Source organism: Nerophis ophidion, linkage group LG13, assembly GCF_033978795.1.
Source record: "Nerophis ophidion isolate RoL-2023_Sa linkage group LG13, RoL_Noph_v1.0, whole genome shotgun sequence".
In the NCBI taxonomy this organism is placed as follows: domain Eukaryota; kingdom Metazoa; phylum Chordata; class Actinopteri; order Syngnathiformes; family Syngnathidae; genus Nerophis; species Nerophis ophidion.
In genome coordinates, this window is record NC_084623.1 from 41,024,805 (window position 1) to 41,051,376 (window position 26,572).

At 38.2% G+C, this 26,572-nt stretch overlaps 1 protein-coding gene across 1 annotated transcript in view; it reads right to left on the reverse strand.

Moving 5' to 3' along the window:
- Positions 1–842: 842 nt before the first annotated feature.
- Positions 843–26,572, reverse strand: part of pcsk7 (proprotein convertase subtilisin/kexin type 7) — a 31,102-nt gene continuing 5,372 nt past the window's right edge. The window contains exons 2-17 of the mRNA XM_061918946.1: positions 25,338–25,627; positions 23,715–23,939; positions 23,422–23,556; positions 21,865–22,030; positions 21,691–21,781; positions 21,511–21,565; positions 18,931–19,069; positions 18,738–18,838; positions 16,056–16,223; positions 15,770–15,874; positions 13,845–13,947; positions 8,832–8,988; positions 8,642–8,736; positions 8,470–8,575; positions 5,403–5,520; positions 843–1,803 (exon numbers count right to left, since the gene is read on the reverse strand). Coding sequence (XP_061774930.1) covers positions 1,525–1,803; positions 5,403–5,520; positions 8,470–8,575; positions 8,642–8,736; positions 8,832–8,988; positions 13,845–13,947; positions 15,770–15,874; positions 16,056–16,223; positions 18,738–18,838; positions 18,931–19,069; positions 21,511–21,565; positions 21,691–21,781; positions 21,865–22,030; positions 23,422–23,556; positions 23,715–23,939; positions 25,338–25,571 — 2,277 coding nt within the window. The 5' untranslated portion in view covers positions 25,572–25,627 and the 3' untranslated portion in view covers positions 843–1,524. The remainder of the gene's footprint in view (positions 1,804–5,402; positions 5,521–8,469; positions 8,576–8,641; positions 8,737–8,831; positions 8,989–13,844; positions 13,948–15,769; positions 15,875–16,055; positions 16,224–18,737; positions 18,839–18,930; positions 19,070–21,510; positions 21,566–21,690; positions 21,782–21,864; positions 22,031–23,421; positions 23,557–23,714; positions 23,940–25,337; positions 25,628–26,572) is intronic.

The window sequence follows — 26,572 nt, forward strand, 5'->3', positions numbered from 1 at the left end:
GGCCTGATTCATTCTTTCCTTAACACGGATCAATCGTCCTGTCCCTTAGCAGAAAAACAGCCCCGAAGCATGATGTTTCCACCCCCCATGCTTCACAGTAGGTATGGTGTTATGGGATGTAACTCAGTATTCTTCTTCCTCCAAACACGTCGGGTTGAGTTTATACCAAAATGGATACATGGATGATACAGCAGAGGATTGGGAGAATGTCATGTGGTCAGATGAAACCAAATTAGAACTTTTTGGTATAAACTCAACTCGTCGTGTTTGGAGGAAGAAGAATACTGAGTTGCATCCCAAGAACACCACACCTACTGTGAAACATGGGGGTGGAAACATCATGCTCTTGGGGCTTATTTTCTGCTAAGGGGACAGGACGATTGATCCATGTTAAGGAAAGAATGAATGGGGCCAAGTATTGTGAGATTTTGAGCCAAAACCTCCTTCCATCAGTGAGAGCTTTGTATGGTTGACCAAATACTTATTTTCCACCATAATTTACAAATAAATTCTTTTAAATTCCTACAATGTGAATTCCTGGATTTTTTTTCACATTCTGTTTCTCACAGTTGAAGTGTACCTATGATAAAAATTACAGACCTCTGTCATCATTTTAAGTTTGAGAACTTGCACAATCGGTGGCTGACTAAATACTTTTTTGCCCCACTGCTAATGATGAACTAATTGGTCACAATCTGGTGAACCTAATGATATTTCATTGAACAGTTAGACTACTTTCTGTATAATTCAATTATATATCAATTATACAAGAAAAAAAACAATTTCATAACCTCATTTAACATGCTTATGGAAAATAACATCACACTCACAAAGTAACAATATTCCATCAAGTCCCTTATCTTTTATTCATGTGACTTGCACAGCAAAACACAACTTCCAACTCCTCTCTTTAATAAAACATTTTGTAAAAAAAAAAAGCCATTTATAACCAGCACAAATGATGTACAATGTTTAAGGCATATATGTGTGACACTTGAATAAAAATATAACTATACATATTCAATACTTTCACTTCAAAATGAATGTCAAGTTTTTTTGTTTATGCAGTTGTTCAATAAGCCTGTGGTAAGAAACCTTTTACGTAAAAAATATATTTTATTCCTAAAATATATCAGCAGTACCACAGGTCTAAAACAATGATCCTTTAAAAGGAAGACCTCGTTTACACTCATTTCACAACACTCACGCAGCAGATTCACCCTTGTGTAAAGTGCATACATTATGTTTGTCTTTGTTTGACTCCATCTCCATAAAAGGTACTCCTCTTTCTGTAAGCATATACTTACTGAAGGTTTGAATCTTTAACGGTTTTGTTTTTGAGATGGTCAAGTGCATAGGAACACACCATGTTTGAGCCCACGAGTACTTTCTCAATCAAGTTTTTCTGTCATTAATTGTTTTACTCCTCAATCCCACTCTGGAGGAATCAGAGTGGGCGAGGACGTTTAGGTGAAAGCCTGAGAAATCCAAAAAGCACTTCAAAAACCACCATCGGGGTCATTGCTATGTATCCAGCATCTCTCCATTTGTAAGTGGCGCTTTGGGCCTAGAGTCCAACACTGTATGCAGCTCCAACAAAACGTTTCTCTCGTCGCCCTCTCCAAATTCCTCTTCTTCCAACGCCTCTTCTACTCCTCTGTCTCGACGGCCCTTCTTGACTTTGTGCCCTCTGTGCCTCCAGGACAGACATAGGAGGTCTTTGAGGTCCAAGTGTGCCACGGTGGCCTCCAGTATGTAGTAGAGGGACCAGAACAGAGCAAAGCAGCCAAGCAACAGGAGAAACTACAGGAGAGGACGTCAAAAGAGGAGACAATTCTCAGAATGAAGACAAAACCACTTTATGTCGACACCCCTCGGACTGACTAACTCATATCGACATAAGCGATTGTCTACATAACCAAAATCTTTATTTCAAATGACTTAAAGGCCTACTGAAATTAGATTTTCTTATTTAAACGGGGATAGTAGGTCCATTTTGTGTGTCATACTTGATGATTTCGCGATATTGCCATATTTTTGCTCAAAGGATTTAGTAGAGAACATCCACGATAAAGTTTGCAACTTTTGGTCGCTAATAAAAAAGCCTTGCCTTTACCGGAAGTAGCAGACGATGACGTCACCGGTGTGAGGGCTCCTCACATCCTCACATTGTTTATAATGTGAGCCTCCAGCAGCAAGAGCTTTTCGGACGAAGAAAACGACAATTTCCCCATTAATTTGAGCGAGGATGTAAGATTTGTGGCTAAAGATATTGAAAGCGAAGGACTAGAAAAAAAAAGAAGAAAAAAAGGCGATTGCATTGGGAGCGATTCAGATGTTTTTAGACACATTTACTAGGATAATTCTGGGGAATCCCTTATCTTTCTATTGTGTTGCTACTGTTTTAGTGAGTTAAATAGTACCTGATAGTCGGAGGGGTGTGTCTGAGGGAAGTCACGGGAGCTGCATGGACGGCGCAAGCTCCGCAGATCTCCGGTAAGAGGCGACATTCTACCACAATTTTCTCACCGAAACCTGCCGGTTGACAAGTGGTCAGGATCCATGTTCGCTTGACCGCTCTGATCCATAGTAAAGCTTCACCTCCGGGAATTTTAAACAAGGAAACACTGTGTGTTTGTGTGGCTAAAGGCTAAAGCTTCCCACCTCCATCTTACTACTTTGACTTCTTCATTATTAATTGAACAAATTGCAAAAGATTCAGCAACACAGATGTCCAGAATACTGTGTAATGGCGCGATGAAAAGAGACGACTTTTAGCCGCAAGTGGTGCTGCACTAATATGTCCCCTCCAACCCAGGACGTCACGCGCACGCGTCATCATTCCGCGACATTTCAACAGGAAACTCCGCGGGAAATTTTAAATTGAAATTTAGTAAACTAAACCGGCCGTATTGGCATGTGTTGTTGCAATGTTAATATTTCATCATTGATATATAAACAATCAGACTGCGTGGTCGGTAGTAGTGGGTTTCAGTAGGCCTTTAATAATTTGACCAAAAATAAGGATTTCTGTGGTTCGCAAACTTTTCTCACCAAGTACCAAAAAACCCATGGCTCTCCAAGTAACAACATAATGACCAACATTAAAATACAGTAGCGTAGTAGGCCTACCTATTCATTAAAACAAGGCAGAGGTTTTATTTAACGAGTATATTTAATATTTTTGGTCGCTGTAACATTACACACAGTTTGAACAGTAACACTGTGTTTGAATATCTCATGGATTATTTGGCGTACCACTATATAGAGCCACATGTTGAGAATCACTACCAAATTGGATCGAGATATTTTATTCCCAGGGGTGCCCAAAAATTTTTTCACAGAGGTCCACGGACTGACAAATCAAAGGATGTGGCGGGCAATTTCGTAATTTCACCTTTAAAACCAGTGCAACATTTAGATTTGTTTCAAAAAACAAAAAATTGCAACTTTGGTAGAATTTTTGTGTAAATGCTTTAGAGCCAAAGCTGAAAGTAAATGCTAATAGTTAGCACGCTTGATTAATGTGGACCCCGACTTAAACAAGTTGAAAAACTTAATCGGGTGTTACCATTTAGTGGTCAGTTGTACGGAATATGTACTGTACTGTGCAATTTACAAATAAAAGTTTCAATTAATCAATTAAAGTAACAAAACATATGAGCAAATGAGTTAAAAAGGCTAACATGCTAATGATAACAAGATTACAGTTAACATTAGTGAAATACCCAAATAGCCAAAAAAGCTAGATATCCATCCATCCATTTTCTACCGCTTATTCCCTTTTGGGGTCGCGGGGGGCGCTGGCGCCTATCTCAGCTACAATCGGGCGGAAGGCGGGGTACACCTTGGACAAGTCGCCACCTCATCGCAGGGCCAACACAGATAGACAGACAACATTCACACTCACATTCACACACTAGGGCCAATTTAATGTTGCTAGATATATCTAGCAAAATATATCTAGTATGTACCTATAAAATTTGTTTAAAAAAAAGCCATCATACTAATGTTAGCTTACTAACAGGTTTTACTCATCAAGTAACAAAATATTTGACGTTGAGGTGTATACCTGCAAAATTTGCTAAAAGCTAACAAGCTAATACTTGAATGCTAACAATTGTTTCGTGGGCTGTTAAAAATAAGCTACGGGCCGCAGTTTGGACACCCTGTTTTTAACAGCTAACAGGTAAGATAACTAGTGTTCAAATATTTGTAAAAAATTATTGCAGTTTGGTCCGAACATCATCATTAGAGTTCCAGTTGTCAACACCGGCCTTTTCACATAAACATGCAAATCAGTTCACGGGCAGACATACAAAAGTGATCCTCAAGAACCAAAGTATTTGAAAGAGATTATTGGTGTCTGCTATATTGCTGTTAAACTGGTGAAAAATTGCTTTTGTAAAACATTATCCTTTTGTTGCGTGCATTTGTACTAGCGGGGAGTAACTAACATTGTCGAACCAGAAAGTAGGTACAGTATATAATACTTTGAGTTCATTCGAATCCGAGCGCCCTTTAGGCAACCACCTATGCGCAGCGAACAGCACAGGTTTTCACTGTCTGTAACCAAAACTAGGATGCATTAAGGTTAAAATTAGGACCTGTTCATTTAGACTTTTTAGACTAGTCTAAGTCTAGTCTAAAAGTCAAAACTAGGATGCAATAAGGTTAAAATTAACACCTGTTCATTTCGACTTTTTAGACTACCGTATTTCCTTGAATTGCCGCAGGACATATAGTATGCGCCTGCATTGAATTACTGCCGGGTCAAACTCGCTTCCCAAAATAATTAGCGCATGCTTAGTATTACCGCCTGGTCAAACTTGTGATGTCACGAGAGACACTTCCCCTGTCATCATTTTCAAAATGGAGGAGGCTGATTTCAATACCGGTAATTTGAAATCGCAAAAAGGGAAGAAGATTAAAAGCTATTCAGTTGGATTTAAGGTCCAAGCTTACATCACACTCAAATTTTTACAGCATACCTTTGGTAAGTGCCGGAGTGAGAAGAAGTTTTAAAATAATTAGCGCATGCTTATTTTTACTGCACACCTTTGGTAAGCGCAGGAGTGAGAAGAGGTTTTAAATTAATTAGCACCCCGGCGGCAATTTAAGGACATACAGTAGTCTAAAAGTCTAGTCTAACAGTCAAAAATAAGATGCATTAAGGTTAGAATTAAGACCTGTTCATGCACCTTTATCCAGATTTGAACCAACCATCGAACTTTACAAAGGTCAGATAATTTTTCAATTTTTTTTGTTACATAATTTTGCTAACAGTATCTGTAATATTATTTATGGCTTTGCTGTGTCAAAATGAATGCAAATGAAAAAAAAAAATTAAAGCATCGTGGTGGCATAGAACTTTTGTACATGTTGTTTTTGAGGTAACATACCTTGAGGCTGTTGGAGGTGAAAGGGCTAATAATCTCTGATGGAATATCAAGGCCTGCAGGGCAAGGCAGAGAGAAGTTGCTGTCCAGGTATTTGCCACTCATAGCTTCCTCCACCAGCCTGTTGTTGATTGGACAACTGGTTAGTAAAACCTCATCAATGCTAGGTGAACAAATAGGTAAAAATTTAAACATTTACAGTATTACATATAAACTGGGCAATGTGGCCTTTTATTAATATTTCAATATTTTTAGGCCATGTCACGATGCACGATATATATCTCAATATTTTGCCTTAGCCTTGAATAAACACTTGATGCATATAATCACAGCAGTATAATGATTCTATGTGTCTACATTAAAACATTCTTGTTCATACTGCATTAATATATACTCAATTTAAACTTTCATGCAGAGAGGGAAATCCCAACTAAGTCAATTTACCAAAACTGCATTTATTAAACAGTTATTAAGCAGTGGCACAAACATTGATGTCATTTCCAAAACAGAAAGTGCAAGATTGTCTAAGACATTTTAAAACAAGCTATGAGTGCACTTTTGTACATGATGACAAAACAACACTAAATTAAAGTGCACTTTATGTACAGAATGCCACGACAATAATTTAAAACAAATAAAGTGCACTTTTGTGCATGATGTCACAAAAAATATTTCAATAACTGTCAAGTAAAAATTAGCGGCATAATAGGAAATCAAATAGTGTATGTCCTTCACTATGTGGTAGGTTCCTGCGGACATTATTTCCTTTTGTTGTTGACTATTTTTATTATACGGTGTTGATCTGTAAATGGTTGCTTGGGCATTTTGTGGGTGTGGCACCAGCCGAGATGTTGACATGCGGAGTTTCAAGCACTCTTTATTCTCTGTAGCAACGCTTTTGCTGCATACTTGACATATTACGGTTGTCTGTTCGACATCTTCCCACTTGAAGCCGAACCACCGACAGACGATGGAACCCTTGCTGTTTTTCTTGGAATTAATTATTCCTTCATTTGTTACTAGGTTTGCACCTTCTCTCTCTCATATTACCGCTAGCATCGCAGCTAATGTTACCCATGCCTCTACCACTCTGCTCTGCGAGGGCGTATGACGTTGCAGTATGTGACGTATGTAAGAAGGTGTGCATGTTTTTAGTCTCTGTGAGAAGGAGAGAGAAGTAAGAGTGAGAAACGCCTGTAGTGTAATGCCCGCAGCTAAAAGCAACTGTGTGATAACGTATACTCGGATATCACGATATAGTCATTTTCTATATCGCACAGAGACAAACCTGCAATATAAGGAGTATATTCGATATATGGCCCTATGTCATATCAGGTCAAACGACGGTTCTGATTTTTTTCAGAAACGCTCCAATTGTTTATATATGTAGATGACATCGAAGTTACGACAGTGAATCAATGAAGAAAAGGTTTTGAGTCAATCAACAAAACAAATAGATTACTTTTACAAACACATAATGTGAGCATGTAAATCTTGGGAGGATTATGAATACAATGTAGTCCCCCTACGAGAATATCAATTGCCCCACAAAATGTGAAGAAGACTAATACTGGATGACGTACGCTACGCTACAAAATGGACCAATGGTGCTATTTCGATTGTAGCCACACCATATGTTTTGCCGTTCACGCTCTAATCCTCAATGAACTACAACAAGTTACTTAGTTTTCAATTGGTTTCTTAGTCTTAATTCAACTCCAAAAGTCAAACAGCTTGTGCACGATATTCTAATGGATTGAGTTATAGTTTTAACACATTCAGGGTTACCCCTTAATATATTTGATTGTGGCGGTGCACCACAGCAACATATTAGCCACCGCACCTTAAAAATGTTTTTTTTTAACTTGAAAACAAAATTGTTAGAATAATTGTTTCTAGATTATCACAAAAAAACGTTGTATTACATTGTGTTCTTGACAAGAAGACACTGGGACTTCCAAGCGGACAGATGTCAGGATCTGCCCAACTCCCAGAAGAACTCTTTTTGAAGTATTTTACGAACTCTTTTTTAACTATTTTATGGAACTCTCTTTGAACTATTTTATTGGACTTTCTATTAACTATTTTATGGGACTCTCTTTGAACTATTTGACGAATTCTCTTCGAACTGTTCAGTAACCGAAGGCAACGCTGATTACGACCCACTTCCCTCAGGAAGCAGCTGTGGGCAGGGGGGGGAGAAAGTCAAATAAAGAAGGAGTACAATCTGGGGGCAGAGCGTGGTGCAGGACTGTACAGAGAGTACAGTGGCCATTCTCTCCTCAGATCTGAGTCCAAATTTAATTCTGTCTCTGTTTGATTCTTTCCCTTTTGTCTTGTTTAATAGATGTCATCAGTGTTTGAACCTGACAAAAATAAAGTAATATAATATATTGTAGCGTCCAGAAAAACACACAAAGTCGGACACACTTATGAAGCTAACCAACTTTATGCTAACAATTGGACCAATTCCAACCGGTATTTCCTCCGTGCACACGTCTCCGTATTTCACTTGTAGATACACAACACTTCCTTTTTCTTGCCAGCACACTGAGTTCACAGACCATGTGAGAACTAATATCATAACACACCAACACATTAACATCAGCAGGTAGTTACAGTATTAATGACTATATATAGTTTATTATTTGTGCACTATTGACTAGTGATGCTCTGAAAATTTGGCCGTCGAAAAAATAATTTGGTTACAGAAACGGCGCTGCCAAACCGGTTGTTGTGTTGACGTAAGACATAAGCACGGGGTTCTCTAGATCAGAGTCAGCATGTCCTCAATGTGGATATACTTTGATTGCATCCCTCCATAGATCCATACATCCATCCTCTACCGCTTGTCCCTCTCTGGGTTGCGGGGTGTCTGCAGCCTATCCCAGCTGCATTTTTTTTAACACTAAATATTGGTATAATGTGTGTATATATTGTATTTGTTGATGTAGATATGCTGTAGTTGAGTAAAAAAAGAAAAAAGGCAGTGGGACGTCGGTCAAAATGCTGATGATCTGCCTGGTCGATCTCTATTTTTAACTGATAATAAATTAATACGAGGTCTTACCTTTGCCTGTCCTTGACCTCATTGAAAGTCATAGACGATCCATACAGAGTCAATTTCCATTGCTTTAACTCTCCCACGATGGCACACTGCTCTGATAACGGCTCCTCTGCATGAAGAGAGGGGTTAGTAAACAAAGCACAACAAAAAGATTGCATGTGTCACTTCTTCTTACTGTGGTCAGATATCTTGAGAAGATATTGGCCTTGAGCCTTCTCCCCCCAGCAACGCACAGTAGAGAAGGTCCAGTCTTGATAGCCTGAAGGGTCTCTTTTGTGTGAAAGAAGCAGAGGCCAACCAGAGGTATGATGTGGATGCTTTACCCGTGCATCAAAAATATGTGAATAAAGAGAAAGATGGCTAACCTGTCGACAACACGGCGAGCCCCAATGATTGATGGAACACCGCTGGGACATAACAACACAATCTCCAGATTGCCACGGCAAGGGTGGGTTATTGTGACAGTAACAGCCACGTGCTCCAGTGTCTGCATCCCAGACTGTTCCACATCAGCAGCAGTGACTGAGGAGTGGATACAGACAGTACTCTCAATTACTGTGAAACTGTGACTATTACACATTATATGTCATATACTGTACAGCAGTGGTGCCCAACCATTTTGTAGCTGCCGACTGGTCAACGCTTGATAATTTGTCCCGCCGCCCAGCCGAGGGGGGATTCTTTTTTTTTTTGTCATGAAAAAGATAGGATTTTTGGGTTGGTGCACCAATTGTACGTGTATCTTGTGGTTTTTTATGTTGATTTGATAAAAATAAAATAAATAAATAAATTAATTAAAAAATAAAAATTAAATAAAATTAATAAAAAAATATTCTGTGGCTCAATTGTTGGGGACCACTGATATACAGTATAAGAGTAGAAAAATATAGTAGTTCTATTCAGTGTTGATGCCAAACAAATTCAATCTACGTCAATACTTTCAATACTACAGTCTTCCCTCGCCACACTGCACGTCAAATGTTGCGGCTTCACTCCATTAGTTTTATTTTTGCCATGAATTAGGTCTTACTTACGTCTTACAGTGGATTCAGAAAGTATTCACAGTGCTTCCCTTTTTTCACATTTTCTTATGTTACAGCCTTGGAATACATAAATTTTCTGTCCTCAAAATTCCAATAAATTATCACAGGCACCTAAGTTTTCACAGCCTTTGCACAATACTTTGTTGATACACCTTTGGCAGAAAGTATAGCCTCAAGTCTTTTTAAATTTGATGCCACAAGTTTGGCACACTTCTCTTTGGACAGTTTTGCCCATTCCTTTTTGCAGCACCTCTCAAGCTCCATCAGGTTGGATGAGAAGCGTTGGTGTTCATCCAAGATGTCTCTGTACATTGCTGCATTAATTTTCCGCCTTTGTTATGACTAGTCTTTCAATTCCTGCTGCTGAAAAACACCCCCACAGAATGATGCTGCCACCACCATTCTTCACTGTAGGGACGGTGTTGGCCCGGAAATGAGCGGTGCCTGGTTTACTCCAAACATGACACCTGGCATCAATACCAAAGGGTTTAATATTTGTCTTATCAGACTCTGAGTGTTTTTCAGGCAAACATTTGACTAAGAAATGGCTTCAGTCTGGCCACTATACCATACAGGCCTGGTCGGTTGATTGCTGCAAAGATGGTTGTCCTTCTGGAAGGTTCTTTTCTTTCTGCCGAGGAATGCTATAGTTCAGTGGTCCCCAACCACCGGGCTCGTTTGGTACCGGGCCGCAGAAGAATTTTTTATAATTTTTAAATTTTATTTATTTATTTTTACAAAATCAACATAAAAAACACAAGATACACTTAAAAGTAGTGCACCAACCCAAAAAAACTCCCCTTTTCATTACAAAGAAAAAAAAAAAAAAGAATCTTCCCATCCAATCTGATGGAACTTAAGGGGTGCTGCAAAGAGGAATGGGCAAAACTGTCCAAAGATAGGTTTGCCAAGCTTGTTACACCATATGAAAAACTGACTCGAGGCTGTAATTGCTGCCAAAGGTGAATCAACAAAGTATTGAGCAAAGGCTGTGAATACTTAGGTACATGATTTTTTTGTTTTTATTATTATAATACATTTCCAAACATTTTAAAAAACATATGTTCGCATTGTCATTATTGGGTATAGTCTGTAGAATTTTGAAGGGAAAATGAATGAATTCCATTTTGGAATTAAGTTGTAGCATAACAAAATGTGGATAAAGTGAAGCGCTGTGAATACTTTCTGGATGCACTGTATATGCATTTCAGTACAGCATTTGTCTTATTTTATATTACTATCTTGTGGTGATCAATTGCAACAGTTCACCGATTAAATCTATTTCAATTAGAAAAAATATGTGTATTCTGTTGCTTCAATGAATTGTTTAGTGAGTAAAATAGGCGGAAATTGATTCCGCAAAACTGCTCCATTAGAGCGCACATGAGATGCACCTCATGCTTTGGGTGATGTGGCCTGAGTGTGCGGTGTGAACAGTGGTGAGAGAGAGAGGGCTTCAAGAAAACCAGGACGAAGTGGGAAGAGAGCAAAGGGACCAAAGAAGACGAGAGAAAAGTTTTGAGATCATGTGAAACTGAAAAATACATTTTGGTGAAAGCTTTGCACTGTCAAAGCGAGCTGGTATGTCACATTAGCACTACATTGATGATGAAGCATTACCAAAAGCATATTTCGTATTTAAGAGCAGCAAACAAGGTATAAGTCTATTTTGGCCGCTAACGCCATTTTAGATTCATTTGCATAATGAATGTTTTAATTAAACATATGTGAGCATGTGAAGAAATGTTAGCAGTTTTAATGTAAAACTCAAACACCACTCCTCCAATTAGTACCTTTTTAACTGTGTGTGTGTGTGTGTGTTAAATTGTATTGAATTATTGAATTATATTTATATAGCGCTTTTTCTCTAGTGACTCAAAGCGCTTTACATAGTGAAACCCATTACCTAAGTTACATTCAAACCAGTTTGGGTGGCACTGGGAGCAGGTGGGTAAAGTGTCTTGCCCAACGACACAACGGCAGTGACTAGGATGACGGAAGCGGGAATTGAACCTGCAACCCTCAAGTTGCTGGCACGGCCACTCTACCAACCGAGCTAAACCGCCCCAAATTGTAACTCAATTGATCATACTTCATCAGTCTTTTGGTCTAGTTTGTTTGTTTATTATTTATTACCTAGTTTTAGGCTACACAGTTTGTTGTTGTTTACCTTTTAAAAAGAACTAAAATAAAATAAAATAAATACATTGAATATATATATATATATATATATATATATATATATATATATATATATATATATATATATATATATATATATACATATATATATATATATATGTGTATATATATAGTGATGCTCCTATTTTTAAAGTGCAATTGCAACGTTAAGTGCATATATAGGTTGGGATGAAAAATCCTTGTTTATTTAAACTATTTTCCCTAAAAGTCGTATTGAGGTTATGAAACGTGTTTTATTCAACTACACAATTATCAAACAAATTGATTGAATACCTATTTTAATTGATGGCTGCAGCCCTACTGGTAACAATAAATATTCGCCAAAGGGGACTTCTGCTTCCGGAATAAGAGAAACTTACTAGCTGAGGGAGCCATTGTATAGGTGTCTGTTTTTCATGCTAATTGAAGACCAAAACTCCTGATGCATCTTCGACTCCAACCTCATCAATAACACTTCTCCACATTGGTGAGCCTTTGACGTGAGCAATGTCGAACAACAGCCAGAACAATGTTGCCCAATGCCAGCAACATGGTAAGTGTAGGCGCCATCTTTGCTGTTATGATCAAGTTGACCAACTATTGGCAGAACAGTCTCTGCCCGTGTTTCAGCATATTACAGCCCAGTTCCAATATAGAAAGTATACTTATATTTTTACTTGTGGCCATGCTGGAAGCCTTGATGACGACCAGAGCAATGACGCTTGGAAGATCCTCCAGCTACCAACAAGTTGAAAACACACAAGTCTACTATATTGGGTAAACCGATTGTAAAGAACCAGAATCAGAATCAGCTTTATTGGCCAGGTATGTTTAAGACACTAAAACATTGCTGCTCAATTATTTTCTGTTACCCCTCCCTTGGAAGAAGAAAATCTTCCGCACCTCCCCCAGCTCTGCACCGTGACTATAAATAGTATAATTTGTCTACAAAATTGTTATAATTATACCTCTGCATAACATTGTAAGCTTATTAACATAAAAGGAAACAATCCACTGGCCTTTCCTCGCCTCCCACTGTGGTTACAGTGAAGCCAAGTGCTATGTACGCTTCATCATATTCTGGTACGGCAAAAAAAAAAAACATGTTCCTTGAGGTCACATGCGGCCCCCGGGATCACACAGCGTACCCAAGGGGGGACCCCCCCATTATTTGAGAAGGACTGCACTACAAAAACTGACTTATTAGACTGGTCTCTTTGCTCAATGTAAACACTAAATATTGATGATTTACCAAAAAATAAACAAGTGCTTTAATAACTAATATGTGCAAGGCTAATAAGATAAAAAAGTAAGTATATTGATGTTATTTCATTTGTATTTGATGGCCCTATTCTAATAATTTTGGGGATGACTCCGAATCCTCACTAGGAATCATCGTGAGGCAATCTCTTAGTAGTTCCTGAACTATGACACTAATGAACCAATGTGCTCTTTGGCCATGTAAGGCTGCAAGAATCTTGGGGCCTGGGAGGGACATGAAGGGATAAAGTAAGGACTGTAAACAGAGGTGTAGATGATGAGTCAATGGGCTGATCTAGAACATTTAGTGATGGGGGAAACAGTCAGTAAATGTAAACAAATGCAGGGGTGGGAGGAGGAAATGATGAATTGTCCAACTTGGCTGAATTGATTGAATTTGACAAATTAAACTTCTAGTATGAAGGCAAATGCCTAAAGTACATGTGATATTCAATACCTAACAGACACTCCTCACTGGCAGTCCGCCTCAACACTGAGAGGCGGGCGAAGTGGAAAGGCAGATGAGGGGGAGAGGAAAAGAGACAAAGGAAAGGAAATATTTCTCCTAAAATGACATCATCACAAGCATTAAACAGTGTGAAAAAGCTGACAATCAAATCTGAGAGATTACAAGAGTATATAAGCCAATAGAGGAACAAATTGTAAAACAAATAAACAATTTGTAATGTGGACCGTGGCGATGTGGAGACATGTCGCTAAGTATTTCAATGTGGACCGAGCCAAACAGGCAAACATTACCAAATATGGAGGCCCAGACTGACGGAGGAAAGGGGAGGAGAGAGGGAAGGGTGGTGGCTGCATAGCAGCTACATTGTAGTAGTTAACTGTTGAATGCAGAGCTGAGCTAAAGCAGCAGCCACACATAAACGTTACCTGTCCACATGCGAATCAGTTCCACGGGATAGGTTGGGATGAAGACTTTCTCCTCTTTTACTGAGCTCTGATAGGACACTAAAAATGGCACAGACTCCCATATCTGGAAAACACAACAGAGCAAACATATCTAATCAGGGTGGGTCAACAAAATTACTTTTATACATTTACTTGATTTAACAGATAATTTTTCACAGTTACCTCTACGATTATTTTAGTGGGGCACGACCCCCTAAAGAAGGTCAAGCAAATTTTATGTAATTATTTTCTATATCGCACCAAACCATAGCTGATGTCATTTAAAGGGGTCATATTATACAATTTTTTTCAACAATTAAACCGTTCCTTGTGGTCTACATAACATGTAATGGTGGTTCTTTGGTCCACATTTTCCTTTCTAGCTGTCTCTCTAGAATGTGCTGTTTTGTGGCCGGTCTTATTTACGTGCCAAGGTCCTCCTCCAGGCATAGCCCCCTTTGACTGCATCTCCACCCTGTCAGCCATGTTGTAGTTTTTAACGCTTCCATATAAAGTCTACTGATTAACATTAGATTAGAAATTGCAACAGCAGAGGATTTTACCATGCATGTGCATGTATGACCCAGTCTGCCACCCACAATAAGAGGATAGAGGAAAAAAAGGAAGCTTTTGACTACAACGGAATAAAATGTTGACAATATTGGAGATAGACGCACTTGTCCCCACACTAAAAGTATACAGCGAAGGAGAAAACTATTTGATGTCGATTTTATTCTCTCAATGTTCAATGATGATACTTTTTTGCACACACTTGGCATTCTCTCGATGAGCTTCAAGAGGTAGTCACCTGCAATGGTTTTCACTTCACCAGTGTGCTTGAAGCTCATTGAGAGAATGCCAAGAGTGTGCAAAGCAGTAATCAGGGTGGCTATTTTGAAGAAAGTAGTATATAAATCATGCTTTTTTTTTTTAGTTATTTCACCTTTTTTTGTTAAGTACATAACTCCACATGTGTTCATTCATAGTGTTAATGACTTTATTGACAATATACAATGTGAATAGTCATGAAAATAAAGAAAACACATTGAATGAGGAGAAGGTGTCCAAAATTATGGCCATAAAACGTAACTGCACTTTTTGTCCACATAGATAAAAATAGTGATCATGTATGAGATCTAGGGCTGCCGAAGTAATAATTAAGATTATTGTTATTGTTATCAATATTGCTATCATAATGACTGTTTGTTAGGTAAAGCAGTGATGGGGTGCGAACGTAATACCATTATGTTAGTTGTAATGTGTAATTAAAAGACTGTAGATAAATGTTATCCATATATCTAAAGACAAAAATCTGTTTTTTTAAATTCTTTTATAACATTGTCAGCTTTTTGCCATTAAATGATGCCTTGATCTCTAATTTTGTGTGTGTGTGTGTGTGTATATATATATAAAAATAAAAGCATGCATGTATTCTTTAAAGCCCCTGCTTCGAAAGAAAATAATGTTTGCCTTGGTGCCCTGAAATATGAGCCCTCCTTTAAGGCAACACTTGCCTTGACCTTAAAAAGTAAAAATTCAAGGCCCGCTTGTCTTATTATTAAACAAACCAAATGCCCTTATTGTATATGTCTTATTTAAACAAATTTTCATGACCACGTATTCAAAATTCCCCTTTGCTTTTTAAAGCCGTATTACATGCGTGAATGTACTCTCGAGGGGGAAAGCATGCGCTGGGTTTTCGACACAGTTGATTATTTTGGACTACTGGTAAGTCTATTGATTTTTTGTTATGAAAGGTGGTAGTTATCAAATGTATTTGTCGAGGATCAATCACTACACAGCTCGGCATGTGTGCATATGTTTGTGTAGTTGTTTAGAACCCCTACAGACCTAGGGGGAACACTGTTTTGGTTGCAATTTGACTTGTGTATGTGACTTTTGTATACCTTGGCAGCATTTACAAGTTTCCATGCGTTGAGTAGACCAAAACCATGTTGATGGCTGTGATAGAAACCTGCTCCGTTCACCCTCCAGTCTGAACTGTTGTCACACTGTTATGAAACACAATGTTTAATTCAGATGAAAGCCAAAAAGGTATGTGATCCACTATCCTCAACTTAGTATCGATAAAAATCAGTCACCTCAGTACTGAGCACAATTCAACTACAATTACCATAGGACATGTATATAAATGAATGACAAATTCAGATTTAAGCACCCAAGAAGGTTTACCTTGGTGGCAGTGAAGGCAATGACGTGCTGGATGTCCCTCCAGCTAAGACACGGTCGGACTTGGAGCATGAGGGCCACCATTCCGGCCGCAATGGGGGCAGCAGCTGACGTGCCAGTGTGGCCCTCAGTACATCCTGTCCCCTGTTGCATGGACCAATCCGATGTCACCTAAAGAGACAGAGAGGATTCGATATAATCATATAGGTCTTTGTATGGTTTAAACAATGAGGTGGTTGTAACAGTAAACAGAAAGCTGACATATATATATACACATCACAGACCATGCAGGTCAGTGGCAATTTAAAAAGCTAAGAACACTTGTATGAACAGCTAACAATTTGACATCAATAAAATAAAGGTCAAAAACATTTGTAGAACGGAAGCTGTAATAGCATGACAGAGGAGGTCAACTTCATGTCGTTCCATTTTCAAGTGTGAAGTACTTTTGTGAATATATTGTATCAATGCTGTACAGTGAGAAATCCAAATAAACATGTACAATGACAGGTTTTAGGGGCTAGAAACCAAAACTGCTCTATGATGCTCGTATGCAATTAACAACAGGCTGTTTGGTGGAGGCAGGAACTTTCAGCACTCTCAGTGTTAACACCCAGAGAACTCCAGGGATTTTTATAGACAGCTGTTCAAGCCCCACTCAAAATGTCAGGCAGCTAATCCCTGTTGTTTGTAACACTTGAGCACTGAACCATTATCGCCTACTGTGCAAACAACTGTTGCAAATTTAGTTAAATCATTTACATGCAGGCAAGTACATCAAAGTAATGAAACCTCGATAGTGAGAGTAAAGATGGAGTCAGGTCTTCCTGCAAAGACTTAACTTATTTCCATACATCCATCTTATTTTCTACCACTTCGCCCTCTTTCTCTATATATATCCATGTAGTCGTCCCTCGTTCATTGCTGTAAACTGGTTCCAGAGAGAGCTGCGATAAATTAATTTCCGCGAAGTAAGGATAATTTAAAATACTTAAAATGTTTTTGAACATCGTGAAAGCCCTCCAGTTATGAAATAACACCCTTAAGTAACCTTTACACTTTTTAATCTGATTACTATGCTGCCTGAGGCAGAGCCAGTCAGTGACCATGTTACAGCAACTTGAGGGTTCCTGGTTGGAATCCCACTTCCGCTATCCTAGTCACTGCAAGACATTTTACCACCTGCTGCCAGTGCCACCCACACCGTTTTAAACGTAGCTTAAAGAATGTAGATAATGGGTTTCACTATGTAAAGCGCTTAGAGTCTCTAGAGAAATATACTATATAAATACAACTCACTTAACTTAATTTCTATGCTTGAAAATGCTTTAAGACCAAATAAAATATAGAATAAGCTTTAAAAAGATTTCCATAAATATCCCCAAAAAATCTGAAATCTGAACATCAAGACACTTTGATGTGACAAGGGTGGGATCAGATAAACTTCTTTATACTCCTTTTTGACATGTTGAATTGTTAGATGCAAGCGTGTAACTCTCTCTAATGCTCTCTATAACCATCTCTCTATTGCTTGCTCGCACACACACACACACACACACACGCACACACACACACACACACACACACACACACACACACACACACACACACACACACACACACACACACACACACACACACACACACACACAGTTACATTTGGCCCATGCGCACACTGTGGTCAGCTTGTGTATCTTTCTCCCCAAGAGAGAGGCAATTCGGACAAAGCTATTTTCCCCTAGGCAATGACAATCCGGGTCCAAGTCGTTTCTATAGTGACAAGTGACAAACAGTACCAAATAAAAGAAACTACTGCAGGCCATTAGTCCTGTCAGCATGTTTCATCATAACAGACAAACATAGTATATTGTAATAAATAGTAAAATTACTATTATTGATGGTGTAATTTGCATGTGCATTACTAAGAAAAATTACTAAATATTCCCCAGTATTACAAGACTATATTATCCAACACATTTTAAACGCAATCTAAATGGAAATACTGTAGCACACAAGTACCTCAACTTGTTTTACTCTCCGGTGGGTCGTTTTGCGTAAAGAAGCTCAGCACATGTCAAATGTGAATTATTGAATGACAAGGCCCTTCATATGAAATTTTACCCAAAGCGTACTCTTGGCCACGATAATTGTATTAGAACACATTTCCCTCTCAAACTTCTGTTTTCGTGGCGCGTGTCATTAATACACAGTTGCCAAACAGAAGGATGTGTGTTTGATCTCTGGTCATAGTTGAAACTATGGAATGGTGTTAAATCTATGTTTTAATGATGTTAAAATTGTTTAATACCCAAAACTTCAACAAATTAATAAAAATAGTGGACTGTTACAAAATCATGCTGATTGTCAAAGATGTTAGATAATATAACACGTGATAACTGTACCTCAACTGAAAGCTTGTGTTATTCTGGAAATTTGTTGTGTGGCTCAAGGTAATAGTATTTATATGGTGCTGGGATACACATGATTTCAGGCTTTCAAAGCTCCTCTCGAACCACCAATTTTTGACCTCTGTATTTGTTAAATCCTAGTTATGGCCCTGTTTAATGTGAGGAGTAAAATAAGGTGTTGTTTGTTATTAAAACACAATATTTGTCATTCTATTAACAATTGGTTAGTGCAACGCTAAAATGACTAATTTGTGTGTGCAATTTGTGTGTGACCTACAATGCTCCTCATTTTGTTCCCCCCACTACTGAAAGTGACAGCCAGCATGGAAGCACACTCCTCAGCATAAAAGGGCATCCTGCCATTCTCATCAACAGCTCCTGCAACATTAACAGTAAAATATAACCGTATGTTATGGACACATCTAAGCCAATTAAAAAAAAAAAAAATCGCACATGAAACCCCATCTTACCGATAGTGATGGTATAGATGGAGTTGGCGTATCCGTCATAGTTGCAGTTATCATTATATTGACCTCCATTTCCGCTGGCAACCACAAAGATGCTTCCAAAGCCACGTCTCCCTGCAATTACCCCATGCTGTAGTGCTGCCTGAGGAGTTCAGAAATCATAATTAAACTTACCAAAAATATATGGCATCCTGTGAATAAGAGTATGTTTCTTATACAACAAAGAGAACATGTAAAATACTAAAAACACACATTTAATACATAAAGGCCCTATAAGCAATCTGCTGATATGTACTGCCCTCTATTGGTCAACACTGCAGTATGCTAGATCTATTTGACCAGGATAACTGTGTTGGCCCTGCGATGAGGTGGCGACTTGTCCAGGGTGTACCCAGCCTTCCACCCGATTGTAGCTGAGATAGGCACCAGCGCCCCCCGCAACCCCAAAGGGAATAAGAGGTAGAAAAAGGATGGATGGATGGATGGAACTGCACTATCGTTCAGTCATTATGAGAGACAAGAAGTTGAATGTTTTTCTCTCTTTTTTTAAATGCATTCTAACTCGTAAAAAACGTTTGCTTACAATGGAGCTAATAGGAGATTTTCATTTGCGCCCTTAAATCCCTCTCAAAAAACATCCAAAAAGCACCAACAATACTCCATTTACATTTTATGACTTAAAATTTGACAAAGTATTAGCTTTATTGTTAATATAAGCACTAACACTACTTTTAGCGGTGCATCGTCACAAAGAACTAATTGATAGCTTGTTGCTGCTTTGTTGACATAATCGGTTGGTGAGCTGCTTTAACGCCTCAGAGCTCATGAGAGCTCTAGAGCAGGGGTCGCTAACCCGTCGATTGCGATTGACCAGTCGATCTTTGGGACTCTTCTGGTCGATCGAAAAAATATTAGGAAAAAAAAAAGTATTAAAAGGACATCAGTGACACGCAAAGAGGCATTTAACTCCTTAACTCCTTAGATCCCTGCTCCTTTTTGGAATTTTGATCTCCATTACCATCGTTAGCCTTCTCTTCCTAGCAGTTCTTTACAATTTAGACTGCACAACAAAGAAAAATACATGTTTGTCGGACGTAAGGATTGTGAATGTCAAGCAAAATTCCAAAAAGGAGCAATTGCACTTTAAGGATGTCTGATCATATAGATCCTGCATTTTGCAGTGTTGACCAGTAGTTTTACAATTCCATCCATCCATTTTCTACCGCTTATTCCCTTTTAGGGGTCGCGGGGGGCGCTGGCGCCTATCTCAGCTACAATCGGGCGGAAGGCGGGGAACTACACAAAAAATAAAAATACTTGTGTTTTTGTCTAGTGTAGGGTTTGTGAATGGTAGACAAAATTCCAAAAAAAGTAAAGGGGAACTGCACTTTTTGGGGGTAATTTTACCTATTGTTTACCACCCTTATGTAAGACAAACACATATATTTCTTTTTATGCATTCTAACTATTGATTATGGTAATGGGGATACGGTCTATTCAGCAAATCTGCTGAATACACCCTCTAAAACATCCAACAAAATGTTATATTATATACATGCTCTATGTATGTGTTATAATGTGTAATATTTTGGTCATTTTATGCAATGGAATTTCTTTATTGGCCACATTGATTTCACAGAGCGCGTAGCTACCTTTGTTATTTCCATTAAAAACTACAACCACTAATCATGGCAGACTTTGTGAGTGCCAATAATGATTACTTTGGGAGAAATTATGATCCAGAACCTTATATGTTTACACCTAAATATAAGGAGGATGAGCTCCAGTGAAACACTTGAAGCCATTATGTAGCAGTAGTGCTAAGTGTTAAACAAGAAATACAAAATAAAAACATAATACAGTCACATACAATGCCCTCTTTGACTGGAATGCTGACTTATGGGTTGTTTATATCTTTCAGCAAAAGACCTATACTCCCCGTTTAGATGATTCATTCAGCTTAATCCTCATATGAATCAATTCGTTATCATGATTTGATCAACGTGGACCCTGACTAGTTGAAAAACTTATTTGGGCGATACCATTTAGTAAATGGTATCAATCAATATCTCAGGTAAAAATAATGCTTGAATAAGCAAGCATCTTTCTTGCAATGTCTTTGGTTGTAAGTAGAATGTTTATGTTGACCAACTTCTCGGCTTATGGCCACAACCTTCTACTCTACAGGTGTGAGGCATGATTTCTAATCTTGCTTTGACTTTTACAAATTTAGAGGGTATTTGGCAGAGGCAGCAGCAGTAGTAGCTGCAGTAGTAGTTATGCCCTCTTGAGCGAGGCGCCTTGTTACTAAAAGTAGGTCCTCGGCTTTAGTTCTTAGAACAATGTAGTTGTAGCTTAATTATTATGCAGGTCACGGCATTGTTGGCATTGTTTTTATGTTTTGTGGGGTTTAAAAGGTGGAATAGATTAATCATGTTAGCCACATTGTTAGTTGCCTCATACTAGCAGGGTTTTTTTTTGACAATTTTGACTATACAGAAAAGAGAAAAACATGTATTCATGTCTCCACAAAGTTTGTGAATGATGGGCAAAATTAAAAGGTGCAGTTGCAGTCTGTCTCACCTTTCCTAAGGGGTGAGGTCCATCCACAGTGTGTCCATCATCATCAGGGCCCCAACTAAGAGACCACAATGCACATCAGTTGTTTACAATATACTACAAATTGATCTATTACAACACACCTTGCATTAGAATACATTTCTTAACGACATAAGAGGCTCAGAGTGAGACAGAGTGTGTTACCTGCAGCTGTAGATGTCGTTGACTTGGTAGTGTTTGTTGAAGGCTATGGCTTCCAGGCTATCTGTCAGTGGCCCATCCAGAACCCTGATACCTGGGGAAAGAAGAACGTATATCTTCCACAACACATTGGGAGCTGGAAATAACCACAAAACTAATAGCATTTCGATTGTGTACCTGCCACTTTACTGCCATACGCCACCCCCACGGCACAAAAGCTGTTGTTCGGAACAGCTGCGATCTCACCGGCACATCGAGTCCCATGGTGGTTGTCACTGTGCACGTCTGGGTGGGGCATGGGGTCCTCGTCATTAGAATTCAGGTCATAGCTGCCCTCTGGACTCTTGACACAAAATAAATTTGGGTCAATGAACACAACGTTAAAAGACTAACTACACATGTTGGATCTTAATTGGACATCTTAAAAGGGGATTTTTGATGAAATTCGTCATTTCTGGCTTATAAATGCTGTGACGAACTTAGATATTTAAGTTTAACAATGTCAAAGCATCAAATCATAATGAGGTCGGGACTTGGGCGCAGTTAGGTGTTCCAACAGGACAATGACCCCAAACACACATCAAAAGTGGTAAAGGAATGGCTAAATCAGGCAAGAACTAAGGTTTTAGAATGGAAATTCCTAAAGTCCTGACTTAAACGTGTAGACAATGCTGAAGAAACAAATCCATTTTATAAAACCAACAAATTTAGCTGAACTGCACCAATTTTGTCAAGAGTGGTGGTCAAAAATTCAACCAGAAGCGTGTGGATGGCTACCAGAAGCACCTTATTGCAGTGAAACTTGCCAAGGGACATGTAACCAAAGATTAACATTGCTGTATGTATACTTTTGATCGAGCAGATTTGGTCACATTTTCAGTAGACCGATAATAAATTCATAAAAGAACCACACTTTGTGACCCAAAAGTATGTGCTCCAATCAATCTATCACAAAAAAATAAGAGTTGTAGAAATTATTGGTAACTCAAGACAGCCATGACATTATGTTCTTTACAAGTGTATGTAAACTTTTGACCACAACTGTACTGTTTATGAAGTTTGTATTTGACCGTGTCTGGAAAAAGAATGTGTTGACGATTTACATTATATTGGAAAAAAGTGTAAGTTTTCAAACGATAAATTTGACTCAGGAAGAGAGTGGGGTGTGGTTCCATTTGCAATCTGGAAACCTCTCAGGAATCATATATCTTGCAGACAGATATGAAAAGTGGGTTATAAAAGGGACTGTGAAACAAATTTTAGGAACAATTAAAACCAAAACATATACAATATGTATTATATTTATTAGCTTTATTGTTAATATAAGCGCTAACACAGACAAACTAATTTTAGCGGTGCATCGTCACAGAAAACTAATTGATAGCTTGTTGCTGCTTTGTTGACATAATCGGCTGGTGAGCTGCTTTCACGCCTCAGAGCTCATGACAGTTTATTTCTAGAGCAGGGGTCGCCAACCCGTTGATTGCGATCGACCAGTCGATCTTTGGGACCCTTCTGGTCGATCAAAAAAAATTATTTAAAATGTGGATTGAATCATCAAATATATCATATAAATATATATATAATAAAATATGCCAAACACTGGATAGACTTCTTCATTGTCAGTGAAAATGTCAGTTATGCTCTAATATTTAAAGGTTGGAACTTGATGTCCATTTCAATGCTTTGTTATTTGAAGAAATGCTTCTTGCTTACAAAAGAACAGTCACTTACATAATTAGGTTCTATGTCTTGATGGGTGTGTTGTACGCCGTCATCAACCACCACCACAGTCACTCCTTGGCCGGTTATGTTACGCTCCCACACTCCTGTCACGTTGATGTCCATCCCTTTATTGACATCATTGTGCTTCAACACAAATTGATAAAAAAGGGAAAAATTGAATCAACAATGATGATGTCCTTTTTAAAGATAAGCCAAAGGTTATGTTTGTTTTTACATATTATGCATACCAGTTTTAATTTCTACAGCATTATATGAAAAACATTTTAGTATCTTAACCTTACCAAGTGCCACTGTTTAGGGTATCGAGGGTCATTGAAGGCCATAGATCTTTTGGAGCGGCTCAGAACCTTCTCTTGAGAGTACCAAAGAACATGAGGATGAGTTGCTAGAAAATCCCCCGGATGCTTTCTTTGAACTTGAGCAGCAGGGTGAGAAGAACACAGCAAATAGTGGCCTTCTAACTGTCCAATCTGGCCATAGTTGTGCAGCCCAGCCTGCTCTGCCACCTGGAATAGCGGAAGTACAGACGACAAGCACAATTTGATGAGCTTCCTCATTTTTGTGACTTCACAACAATGACACATCACTGATGGCAAACGGAAGTGTCAAAGAATACGATAGGAAGTAAACGTTTCTTTTTAAACATTCTCAAAGATGTATTAATAAAACAACAGGTTCAGGACAAATATGTCTCATGTTAAATACATCTTTCCCATACTATTTACAATTCACAGGAATGGGTAGGTGGTCAGACAGGTGGTGCACACCATGAATGTGGTTCTCCGTTTAGGTGGGCAACTTGTGATGACTTTATTTCTGCACATTTGGAAGGGTTATGGCCTAAATATATATAAAAAAAACTACATGAACATGGTAGCAGAGTGCTTGCAATAGCTGTACAAAGCTTTGTTATTTGTGCTACAGATGCAGCAGCATTGTGCATAACAATCTTAAGCCACCATTTCATTAGTTTTTTTGACAATTCTTCTACGGCAAATAAAACTTGTACACAGACCTAAATTTTCAACAAAATTGAGTAAAAAAAAATTGTGGAGAGTATTTTTTCATCGTTTTGTTAGCAGGCTTCTTCATAGTTCATGGAGAATGATAAAAGGACCATTATGATTCTAGGAAGTGGACCTTTGATGCCAAAATTACTAAAAATAATAATCAGTTCATCCAATATTTTGTTAGCTGTTTGAGTGATCATTGCGACCTCGAACGCTTGATTTTGTGGCAGATTTTTCAAAAAGTTGCTCATTTTGTTTACTTCAATAACAGTGCGTAAGCATGGGATTTTACAAATGATGAACCTTAAACCCTAATGAGCACAGGATTTCAACAACTTTGACAAAATGCATATACCTGCATCATTAATTCTAGTGCAGAGTACATTTTTAAACAAAACAGAGGTTTGCCAGTCCTCACATGGCATTGTAGGCCATTTTTGAGATGCATGATTTTGCAGACGTTTGTCCCAAACATTGCAATGGAAGAAAGTGGTAATGTCTCAGAGCAATTGCATAAATAAATCTAATTTTCAAGAGGTCTGGCCCCCTCTCTCACTGTAAGCTAATCACAGTAACATGCTCCTGAATTATGACTATATGAGACTAGGTTTGATATATTTATATTTTTACATTTACAGTTTTTATACTATGATTTACACTTTGATAGTCACAGTACTTCTCAAAATCTTGTGTTACAAAATCTATATGATAGTTACAGTACTTCTGAAAAGCTTGTTACAAAATCTATCAATTACATATTACTACAGTTTGCACTACAGTGGCGACTTAACTATTAGACAGACCCCTGTCACAAGCTGCAGAACTGATATTACAACTCAGACAATTTACATTAAAATACCAACACATTGCCTTAGTGTTAATAAAGCACAGTACCTGATTTGCAATTGCATCCAGTTTTAAAGATCTTTGTCCACCACCTTCGTCCTCATGATGTTGATCAGCGTGGAGCCGGACAGCCCAGGACGGACCTGGGCTGCAAGGGGATGATGAAGGTGATTGGGGGAAAGATAATGACGGGGCGACGGTAGGAAGATGGGTCAAAAGCATAATAGCAAAAGAGGAGAAAAAGAGAAGGAAAAGCAATGCGGGAAAATGGGGATTTGCCATCGCAAAAGATGATGACAAAAAGGCTCAACTGGGTGAACCGTCCTCATCTGAACAAGCTGGATGTGAGACAAAAGAGAAAACAAAAGTGCTCGTAAGTGAGGGTCTTCTGCAAGTAATTAGGGCTCGGGAAACAATTTATTTATTCCACAAAAAGCGAAAACTATCATATTTTCTAGATTATAAGATGCTACATTTTTTCCTATGCTTTGAACCCTGAGTCTTGAAAAAAAAGTGTCTAATTAATGGATTTGTCTTCGCCAACAGCCATAAAGTTTTGTTTTCAAAAAAATAGCTGTCATAAAAGACCAACAGAGACATTGAAAATGTGTTATTGTTTGTGCTTTGGCTGCACAATTTTAAGAAAAAACCTAATTACAAACTTTCTCTCCAAAATTGCGATTCAATATGCAATTTTTATATATAATACAAATAAATGCACAAAACTATCCAATACCATTGAAGGAAGAAGACATGTTGCTTTTAGACTGTCAATCAACATATTCTAATCTCAAGGTGCCACACATTAAAACAATACGCAAAAATTTACTTCCAAAAATATTTGGCTTTATGCAGACTGACCCAGTGCTTTTGTCTACATCATGCCCTTTAACTGAAGAAATAATCGATAAAAACTATACAGTGTTCACAATGTAATGCAATCATTACATATATTATTGATGCAACAAACCATTTGAAAGGATTTTTCATTACTGTAAAATTGTTTACCATTGAACTGTAAATGGAAGGTAAATAAAGTTTGTTATCATGAATGAATGAACAAACAAAAAATCCATCCATCCATCCATTTCCTACCGCTTATTCCCTGTGGGGTCGCGGGGGGCGCTGGTGCCTATCTCAGCTACAAAAAATAAAATTGACTTATTTCTGTAAGCAACAATTTAACCTAAATAGATATTGAAGATCTTAAAGTGCTTTTTTTTTCCAGTTGGAAAATTGTCTTTTTTTTTATTACTATAACATGATCATGGCATTTTCGCTTA